We start from the raw sequence: 10870 nt of genomic DNA, 5'->3' as shown, positions 1-10870 counted from the left end.
ACAGGAACAAGAAGCTTTGTAAAGCACAGCTTTTCCCAGGTGCTCAAGCCCCGTGCTGTGGGGAACCTGATGCTTCAGTATCATTTGCAAGGCCCATCATGATATGGCACAGAGGCTGTTGGGTTTGGCACAGAGCTTCCTCTGCCCATCCTAGGCCTCGACTCCCCACTTTTGAGATCCTTATTGCTACCACAGTAAACAGTAAGTGAGTGATGTGGGGGACTTTAAAAAGGAGCTACATCCTGTCCTTCAGGCAGGACAACAGACTTGTCTCAAGTCACAAGCTGCAATCGGAAGCACACAACTATTCCTCAAGTGACTTTTACCTTCTCTGGATTTTGCCAGCAGTCACCTCAGATTTAATTTTGTTTCACTTAAGTGCACTGGATGTTTCTCTGGTCAAGACCCATACTCCTGCTTTTCAGAACTGAAGCAACATGGTAAAATACTGCTAACCCAGACTTTGAACCTGCACTGCTTAAAAACAATGCTTTCCACACACAAGAGAGAGAGGAAAACAAAAACCAAAACAGGAATCTTAAAAGAGTGACACTGTAAATTGAAACATTTAAATACAGCAAAACATAAATTCCTCTTCTATGCAAAGCTACAAAAGTCCAGTCTTTGTATTGTCTTCACAGGTTATGGTTTATGGCTATGCTGAGAGTCTCTGAGATTCCTTTTTTCTTTTTTTTTCTTTTTTTTTTTAATATATTTTTTTCATTTTTTTGAAATCCTGTAGAGAAGACCCTGCGGACACATCTTTGTGTTTGCAACTTTCTGAATTACATTGCAAAACTGTGCATACAGAATCTGAGAAATAAATACATTCATTACTGCACATACATATTGATACAAAAACAACACTGTCAAATAGTGTTTGCACCATCTTTGTTAGATATTAAGACCAGGCAAAATTAATATTTCATTTTCCATCAGCCCCCCCTCAAATGTTTGAGGTGGCTTTGGTGTAGAAGATAAAAGCTACAAAGGGTCAAGACTAATGACGGGGAGCTTTCTTAAACCTTCTTATTTTTGGCTTTAGCGGTATTTTAGCAAACCATCTTCCTTGGTCATCTTTAAACTGTTCTACCATGCAGATCAGCTTAGGTTTCCACCTAGGCGGCCTATAGGAGTTTTGTATGGGCTCTGCACAGGACTGTAAGGTCTGGAGTGAATCAATCCAGCAGTTTCATTATGGGGCTCAGAGGGCCTGGAGAGCACAGCTCCAGCCCCAGCTCAGCACAGGGGGAGGCCGCTCGCTGCCCCCAGCCAGGGCCGGGAGTGGCTGTGCTCTGCCACGGCAGCGGCCACAAAGCCTCACAGAAGCTGCGTGCCAATAGCTCTTTGGTGTCTTCTGTGATCTTTGTGGCTCCTGCTAACACCCCCAAGTGCACAGAGCTGGGCCTTTGGGGTTTTTTGCCAGGAATTTGTTTTTTGGAAGTTTTGCAGTAAAGGATTGGAGAACAGCCCAGCTCCCCATGGCTAAAGTTAAGGAGATGTGCTGGGTACAGCAGCTCCCAACATCTTTTAACATCCTTTTCTGTCCCTAGAGCTTCTTGCATCTCCCTTTGCCCGCTTGGTTCCCTCAGACTCCTCTGAGGAAGAGGGAGGCTGGAATGCCTCTACAATAGTGCTTGGGTCTCACTCCCAGCAGCATCTCTCATGGATTGAAGAAAAAAAACTTCTACATGCCATTTTTCTAATTGCCCACCCTCTCCCCACCCTCCCCGAGCAGTGCTGGAATGCAGGCTGGGACACAGATCCCCCCTCCCAAGCTGGGGAACACTGCGTAGCCTTCAGAGACAAACCAATGGAAAAAGCAAAGATTAATTTTGACTGGCCCCTAGATCTGTTGAGGTCTGAAACTGTAAAAGTTTATGTAAACAATGAGATAAATATATTAGTACTTTTCTGAGCCAAGTGAGGTTCCATACTCATTCAAATGTGCTTTGGTTTAAAAAATAGTTTTGTGAATTTGGGTATGAGCTTCTTTATTCTTTTATACAACTTTTGCTATTTTATCTTTTTTTTCCTGTTATTCCGAAAACATTCTGGAACTAAGTGACTAAAGCATATACTTAAGCTGCCTGGCCTCTTTTTTTTTTTTCTTTTTGTTTTTTTTTTTTTTGTTTCCTTTTAAATTGTTTTATTCCTCTTGAGGCTCTTTGTGTATTAAAAAAAAAAATCAAAATAAAATAAAAAAACAAAAATGCAACTCCCTCCCCCCCACCCTAAAACTCTTAAAATCTTAAATATGAAACTAGTGTTTTGCTTTCTCATTAAAATACAGAAAAATGTTTGATACAATACTATGTCGTACAAATGCAGTTGAGTGTTTAGGCCCCAAGCAGGCCTGAAACAGTCCCTGAAGTTTTGAGTATTATTAGTTATTAATTATTACTGTCACAATTTGGAAAATGTTGTTTATACTCAATCTATGGAACACAACTTTACACAGCTATTTGAAAAAAAGAACATAATTTCCTTTTGTACAATACTCTTGCTGTACACAGACTTTATGTCGTACTGTTTAAGTGCTGGGGAGGGGATAAAAAAAAAAAAAAAAAAAAAAGATGCTCCAAAAAATAGCTTTTAAAAAATAGCATTGGGTCCTGAAAGTTCAACGTAATTCTCAAGGCTTAAGAAGCAAATGAAGAGGGGGCCTGGGGTGGAGGGCGAGAACCTACATCACCCACACTCGTGTAAAAATGGAATTAAAAGAGGGGGAAGCAGGGGTTTGCCTGCTGGGGAGCTCCGTGCTGGTGCTGCCTCGTGCATTGGGCTGCTCCCCGGCTCGGCTCCCTCGGCCCCAGCGAGAGCTGCTGTCCCAAGGTGGCTTCTGGCAGCTCCCGCCCGCCGTCCCCAGCGCCACTGCAGGGGCAGAGCGAATGGGGCAGACCCGCATCCAACCCCCGCAGCACGGACAGGGCTCATCCCTGGCCGGATCCCTGGCTAAGGGAGCTAAACCCTGCTTTGGAAGTGGGTCCTTGGCCGGGGGGCTCCAAGGGGAGCCGGAGCGGGGTCAGCTCAGCCTTGGGTGGCTGGAGGGGAGGTAAAGGCGGGGTGAAAGTGCCGAGGAACTCATCTTGCACAGCTGTCCCTGGGCTCTGCTCAAATTCGCTCTGAGAACATGGTGGATGGCACGGCCTTCCCTGTCCTCCCCAAAGACTATTTGGGGGACATTCTCAGGGGGAGCTGACAAGGAATCAAGGAGAAAACAATTCAATATATATTCAAAACTGTGGAAGTGCTAAAGACGCTAAAAGCCCATTTAACCCCCAAAAAGAAAACAGCGCGTCTCAGCACAATGAGACAAAACCTAAAGTCCATGCACCCCTCTCGCGCTCCAGGGCTCGCAGGCGTCCGGGAGCAAGCGGACAATGGCACTGGGAGAAGCACACGGGAGCGGCTGGAGAGGGGCGAGTGTTCCCTGTAACGTGACACCAGGCCAAGGCTCAGCGCCTTTGGGTTGTCTATTGCTTGGAGCCTGGATTCCAGTTTCCTCAGTTCATTCAATTGACCCAAAAACTTCTCATGGACTAATCTTCCTTAAAAAAAAAAACAAAAACAATAACAAAAAAATAGAAAATGAAACTTATATTTCTTTGTTTTAGTCAAACATGCTCACTTTTTTCTTTTTTGGTCAAAACTTTAAAAAATTGTTTGTTTTTTTTTTTTAAAAAAAAGACAAAACGTGAGGTTTGGTAAAACTTACGCATAGAGACTATACTGATTTGAGTGAAAAAGAAAAAAAAAACGAAACACCAAAAACCAACAAATGAAAAAATGCAAGTGTAAACCTTAGTCATTTCAGAAGGGATGATTCTACTGGCTGTGAATTTTTACCACCACAGTCACGGGAGGCTTGAAATAAGCCATAGCTTTCCACAAGGTCACGCCAACAAAGTCAAGGGGGCCAAGAATCGGTGGGCAAAGTTCTCTGTCTTCTCTCCTAAACCAATAGCAGCTGTTGGCTGTGATGTCTTATGCAGATGTTGCAAGAACATTTTGTTTCTTTTTCTTTTTTTTTTTTTTTTTTTGTGTGCGTGTGTTAAATTGTCTAAAAGGGAGGATATGAAACACTTTGGTTTGCTTTCTCCTCCTCTCCCCCACCTTATTGCACTCTGGATTCTAGTAAATTATAGGCTGCTATGCCCTCACCCTCTGTCCTGCCAGGTGTTTACAGACTGACCCAGATGTGCTGGGGAAGTGGAAGATGAGGGGGACATTTTCCCCTCCCCATAGTATCCAGACTCAATAAACAAAGCTGGAAAGGGCCCAAAAAGCTCAGAGGAGTTTTCTGCTTTTATCTAAAAGTGACTACAGACAGCCAAGAGACTGCGAATTGAGCCAGTTCAAGCAGCCAGCACAGCCTCTAGCTCAGTGTATTTTTTGCTTTGTCTTTGGCCAAGCTTTGCTTTAACATTTCTCTAGTTGACTTTTGATGGAAGGACGGGGTGGTAAAAATCCATTAACTTTAATTTAGCTTCTACTTTTATACATTTAATTACTTACAATAAAAGAAAAAAAAGCCTAATCTTTCACTAACCATCTTATTGTTCTCATGAATTCAAGAGGTAGCAAAGGTAACAAGTCTGTCCACACAGACTTGCTCTTTAGTGAGGGAGGAAAGCTAAAAACATACACACACACAAAAAATAAAATAAAAAAATAATAAAAAAGTACCTATGGAACTTGTAGCAAGTCCAGCCTACATCAAACCCCCTCCCCACCCACCCACCCTAGAATTAACCTCAGACCTTCCAGTTCAAACATTCACATAAACGTTACAATGGTTTTTCCTTTAATAAAACAAGTACCTCTAAGCAAAGAATATTCATACGAAACTACTAGAAAAGTAAAGACGACCCCCTGCTCACTGAAAGAAATTCCCAGGGCATCCAGTCCCTGTTCAGTCATGGGTAAGGCAAAAGAGGTTTGCGTGTTTTATGGGAGAAGGTGGCACGTGGTTATGCGTGCCAAGGATAAAGATCAAAACCAAAATGGGGAGGGATGGTAAGGGAGACTTTGCCTTTTCTTTAAGTGAAGTACTGGGGCTGGTGCAGCCCTGGGAGCTGCTCCCCCCACCATCGCCACCCCAAGGGACAGGGGTGGGCTCCACTACTGCCGTGGCTTTCCCACAGTCTCTGGAGAGGCTGCCAACCCTGTGAGATGGTCCACAGACACAGCTTCTGCACTTGAGAATGCTATTATTTCACAGCTACTGAGGCCACTGAAAAGGTGTACTCTATTTTCTTTTTAATGGCAAGAAATACCCCTGCTGAGTTTGGTTTTAAGAGAGGAGTTGAGTACAGCGACAGGAACACAGAAAGAGGCAGGGAAGGGGGAGCCAGCAGAGGCTGAAAGTTCCCCAAGGTCCCCCTACCTGCTGCAGATAAGAAATATGGCAATGAAGTCGATGTGTGCAAAAAGAAGAGGCATTTCTTGCCAAGTCTTCAAAATTTGAAGGGAGACTGGGACTAAACGCATCAGCTTGGCTGTGGACCTTTCTTTTTTTAAAAAAAGGAAAAAAAAGGAACTTTTTTTTTAAAATGTTAAAGCTACATTTGTTTAGGCCTCTCATGACTGAACAGAGTATGGGGAGTTGCCCCCTTTTTTGTTTGTTTTTTTTTTCTTTTTTCCTTTTTTTTTTTAAGCAGCAAGTCTACAGAAAGGTAAATCACTGCGGATGGGCTTGAAGCTCATTCTGGAGTCTTTGGCTTATGTGGGAGAGGTATGCATTCGCAGGTGGCTGATCAGATTGCGCTGCTGGGTGAATTTCCCACCACACAGTTGACATTCGTAAGGTTTTTCTCCTGAGTGGACACGCATATGCTCTGTTAGTCGGTACTGCCGGGTAAAGCGCATCCCACATTCCTCGCAAGCAAAGGGCTTGAGCCCCAAGTGGCTGCGCATGTGCCGTGTCATGGTGCCCCGCTGTGTGAACATCTTGCCGCAGATGTTGCAAGGGAAGGGCCGCGTCAGCCAGTGAGTCTTCTCGTGCTGCCGCAGCGTGGCTGGATCCTTGTAGCTCTTCTCACACACGGAACACTTGAAGGGCCGGGACTCCGCGGCGTAGGACTGATTGGGGTTGGACAAATCCTCGGCTTCATCCTTGCTGCCGTATGTGCCTTCCTCCTTGATGTAAAGGTCTTCCTCAGTGTGCGTTTCCACATGGGCATTGAGCTGCTCAGAGCTCGGGAAGCCTTTGCCACAGGGGATACAGACATACAGGTTGTCACCATAGGCCACTGGCTCAAATCCCTCCTGCCGGTAGACATAGTTGGCACTGGTATGGCCGCCGCTCTCGCTCTCGCTCTGGCCGCTGTCATCACTGTTCTCCTTACCGTTTTCCACCTCCTCCTTACATGGGTAGGGCAGGTCTGCCCCATAGGCCCCAGCCAGACTCCTCTCCACAGACTTGGACAAGGGCCCCAGCAGGATACCATTGGGCAGCCCTTCACCCTCGTCCCTGTCTTTGCCCCCTTCCTTTCGGTCAAAGGCATTGTCTTTCTTGATCCACTCCTTCTTGCGGGACGAGTGCCGGAGGCCCTTGCGCTGGCTGCTCTCTGTCAGTGAGTGGTGGCACTCCTCGCTCAGATCCATCTCCATGGGGTCGCTGCTGTCGGCCATGCTGTGGGGGGCTCCGACACCAGACTCGTCAAACGATGAGGCACTGTTGGCTGCAGGGGCTGAGGCAGATTGGGGAGAGCCGTGCTGGCTTTCGCTGTGCTGCGTGTCATCGTGGGAGGCTGTGACAGGGAGCGAGGGGCTTTTTTTGGACAGGTCGAGGCCTAGCTCCTGGTCACCAGTGCTCCCATTTGCACTGCTGCCCCCACCGCCGTTCTTGCTGGCTCCCCTGCTTAAGGAGTGACAGTTCTCTTGGTTGGAGCTGCTAATGAAGACCTCGTCATCAGAGAGCTTTCCCTTTGACAGCTCCTTTGAGTGCGAGCCCTTCAACCCCTCATTTGACCCTGAATAGCGAGCTTGGATGACTGAAGCAGTGGAAAGTCTCTGACTTCTGGCAGATCTCCCAACACCAAGGCCACCAGCCTTGCTAGCAAAGGACTTGCCGTTCCGCTTCAGCTTCTTTCTGCAGAGAGCTGCCAGGTCGTGCAGTTGGAGGTAGCTTGCTGCGGTGAGGAGAGCATTAAAGTTCTGTTCACCAGGCTGGTCAGTCGTTAAGAGCTTACCAGTATAAATAAAGTCCAAGATCTGCCGGAACACAGTGGGGTTCACCATGTCCGTGTCTAAGTTTATCAGGTTGTCATGCAGGACAAGGGATTTGAAATACATGCTGCTGGCTGCCAGGATGTTCTTATGGGCACGAAACAGGGCATTTTCTACCACAATGATCACATCACAGAGGAAACCTTTGGCTCGTTGCTGGTTCAGCTGCAGTAGCAGTTGTTTGGCATGATTTGGCAGTTCCATCTCCACCTTCTCTTCCTCTCACTTTCACCTTACCACCTGCAAAACAGGAGAATGAGAGGTGTGAGCTTGCTGTTTCCACTAGAACAAGTTACATTTAATAGACTGGTTTAACACAGTGCAGTCTATGTTAGGCTTGACACTGACTAGGGAGATCTGAGTACATTGAGCCCTGCAAGCTGTGATCCTGCAGGGAATACAGAAAGAAATATTTCTCATGTTAAGACTTGATTCGAGTCTTTCAAAAATCAGATTTATAATTATCTTTTTACAAAAGCAATCTTCTTTGGCTGGAATCACTATTCAAAAAATACCAGCATGAAAACAATAGTTAGGTACAGGGGAAAACTGTTCTCTCTTGACATAGATTTCAAGGGAGGATGAGAAGTGAGAAAAAGAGGAAGAAAAGAGAAGCATCTACTTCACTGTCATTTGCATATCTGAGCATGTAAAATAATTAGCATAAGCTGCAGCTTCCCTGCTTTAGCATGCAGTTTGTTTCTCGGCTGTTACATGTTGAAATCTTGTAACTCCCAGATGCTCTGGGGTTGAGAAAATGACATGTAGCAACTAAATCCACTGAAGATAGAACTAATCAGACTGAGGTGTGAATGGGAAACCTCCATAAGAGTATGAAAAGCTGCTTTAAAAACCACTCCCCTGGCAATGTCCGTATCCCAATCCATTGACATGAAGGGTTAGAATCAACCCTCAACTGGCTGAAATTCAGGATGCTGAGCTAGCTAAATGTCACCAAATGTCTTCACAAATCTGAAACAGTTTTCTCAAGTTAATTTTGTTCTGTCTTTAACTTTGAAAGAATTTTGTTTAAACTAATAGAGTCAAGTAACATATCTCAAGTCACAGTCTCTCTATCCTGAAATACTGTAAAGAAAGGAAAATTGTGGTTACCTCCATATAATTCATGCATTTCACAAACAGTGGTCATGATGTATTTTAGTTTAGATGTTTACATTTGCCTTCCCAGTAGTATGGAGTGTAGGAAACACCCAGTTTGAGATATGTCAGAACTAACTGCAGTTGCATGTTTGGTAGATATTACAATCCATAAAAACCAGAATTTAAATCTGGGGCTGCATTCAGGAATCCAAGGTCAATTTTAATTTATTTTTCCTTGTTGGTTTTTCTTTTTGTGTGTGTGTTTGCTTGAAAGTGCCAACTACTATTTGCATTTATCTGTTAAAGCTAATTTAAAATAGTTTCTGAGGTTCAAGAGTGAGAATTAAGTACTAAATTTACAATAACCACCACTTAGCCTTCTACTTCCTTTCTTCCTTTCCCAGTTTATCATATTACTGAAACATTTCTCTTATTGAAGGAGAAGCAAGCCATAAATACAGAGAAATGAAGAGCTTAAATTTTCTCTTAAAATCATAATCAAGTAATTTTTTTGTTTGTGAGTCCCACTACCACACTGTCCCATCAGAGTTCAAATGATGAAGCATTAGACTGCATTATCTTCCCTCTGTGCCACATATAGGTACACAACAAAAAGAAATAAGGAACGATGCTGCTAGTATTAAAAATTGCTTCCCTCAAACCTGATTCCTACTACCTGGTGATAAAGATTTCATTTGGCAGAAAGGTGGTAAATTTACATCATCCATTTCTGCAGAACAGAAAAGTTTTGCTTTATGAAAAAAAGCTACCAAAAAGTAAACAAATGCAATATTTCCTCCAGCACTGTTGCCTGACTACCCTGGTACTTTTCCCAACAGATCTGCCAAGCAGGTGCCTCCCTTTGTCCACAGGACACAGCTCTTGTTTTCCTGGTCAGCCTGATGCTTGCTTATGCTTTTACTGGAATTTTGTGGTGGCTCTTCAGTGCAGCAGCACCTAATTTAGCATCCATGCAGATCCCTCTGGCTCATCACCCTGACCAACAGCGAAAAAGACTGCTCCGCTTTTCTGTTTGATTTTGTTTCAGCAATGGATGGGAACCCAAGAAGACAGTGGATTCACCACAATTCCTTTGTGCACATGAATGTTGTTCCCAGAGCTCAGTGGCTTTAGAAAGGGCAGCAGCCAAAAGGAGGAAATACAGGCTTTCCATGGTGCTAGTTCTACCCATAGCGTATCTGTAATAGAAACTCACCCCGCAGAATCAGAAAAATGGGACAGGACAGAGACTACCTCCACTGAGCAGTGCTGAGCACTTTAAAACCAAGATTTGATGTAATTAGTTACAACAGAGTTGCAGCACGGAGGCAGCGTGTCTGGTTCTAGTGGCTTGCTTCCAGAATTGCTGATTAAGGGGAAGAAGCAGCAGCACAGAGGCACAAAATACCCACTTTTATCTAGCCAGGCCAAATAAGAGCCCTTACTTCTGGGTCACTGAGATACATCGATAGGGGAGGACAAAAACATGGCTTGCAACTTAACAGCATCTCTCTATATAAATGCATCCTGCTCAAGATAGCAAGAAACAGCCTACTACTACACTTTCACTACAAACATACTGGTGCTTTTCCATGCATGTAACACACAAAATCCCTGGGTATGATTTTTAAGTGTTCCATAAAGGACAAATATGGGAAAGGAAGGGAAACAGTACAGCCAGTATTTTCTTCCTAAACAAAGTAGTAGTAGTGGTAGTAGTAATAGTAGTAGTAGTAATAATAAGAATAATAAAATGTTACTGAAGTAAAAGTGGGCTTATTTCCCATTGATGTGGCACTTAAAGCAGAGGTCTAGAAATTGCTGTATATGAGTTGTTCTAAGCCTTAAGGCTTGCAACAGCTATTAACGCAGAATATTTTTAGTGTTTTACTTTTTTTGTTTTATTTTCTTTTTTTCTTTCTGCCTTAAATGATATTGAAACCAGGTAATGAGCCTGCAGAGAAAGCCCTGGAAACAGAGTTATAAATATAATTCTGCTACTGACCTTCATGAGGAAGATAATGTTATTATTAAACTTCAGTATGTTCTGCAGCATAAAAACTAGCATAGTACAAGTTGTTTAAATTACCTCTATTTATCTCTCATGTCAAATCTTACAGAACTATTCATGTTCAGTAGGACATATGTATAAGGTAGGCTATTACCTTCAGTAGATTTAAAAGCAGTGGTCAGGTGTAAGCACTGTAACATTGCCTATCAAATTTGAATTTGTTAGCTGAAGTCTAACGTGGCTTTAACGACCCCAACAAAATGAATGTAATGAATCAAGGTAGCAAAACTTTCCACCAAGCTTAGAACACTGCGTTTAAAATTTTGTCAGAATTGCCCACCAAGGGCTTTGACCAGGACAGGAGAATGACTCAGAGAACACTCCTTTGACTGACGTCCCTTTGTTGACAAAAGTCTTACGGCAACCTGCCTTGTGTATCTTGTGCAGTCCTCAACAAAAATAAGTCCAGTCCAGATATTTTCCAGAGGTGGCCAGTTACAAACCCCTCTTTAGCAGTGAAGCATT

The 10870-nt window shown here is 43.8% G+C and overlaps 1 protein-coding gene across 1 annotated transcript in view; it reads right to left on the bottom strand.

Annotated features, from left to right (window-relative positions):
* Positions 1-4751: 4751 nt before the first annotated feature.
* Positions 4752-10870, bottom strand: part of HIC2 (HIC ZBTB transcriptional repressor 2) — a 41987-nt gene continuing 35868 nt past the window's right edge. The window contains exon 4 of the mRNA XM_069030730.1: positions 4752-7473. Coding sequence (XP_068886831.1) covers positions 5725-7437 — 1713 coding nt within the window. The 5' untranslated portion in view covers positions 7438-7473 and the 3' untranslated portion in view covers positions 4752-5724. The remainder of the gene's footprint in view (positions 7474-10870) is intronic.

The sequence above is a fragment of the Aphelocoma coerulescens genome, chromosome 15, assembly GCF_041296385.1.
Source record: "Aphelocoma coerulescens isolate FSJ_1873_10779 chromosome 15, UR_Acoe_1.0, whole genome shotgun sequence".
Taxonomy (NCBI): domain Eukaryota; kingdom Metazoa; phylum Chordata; class Aves; order Passeriformes; family Corvidae; genus Aphelocoma; species Aphelocoma coerulescens.
This window is presented reverse-complemented; position numbering and strand designations above follow the sequence as displayed.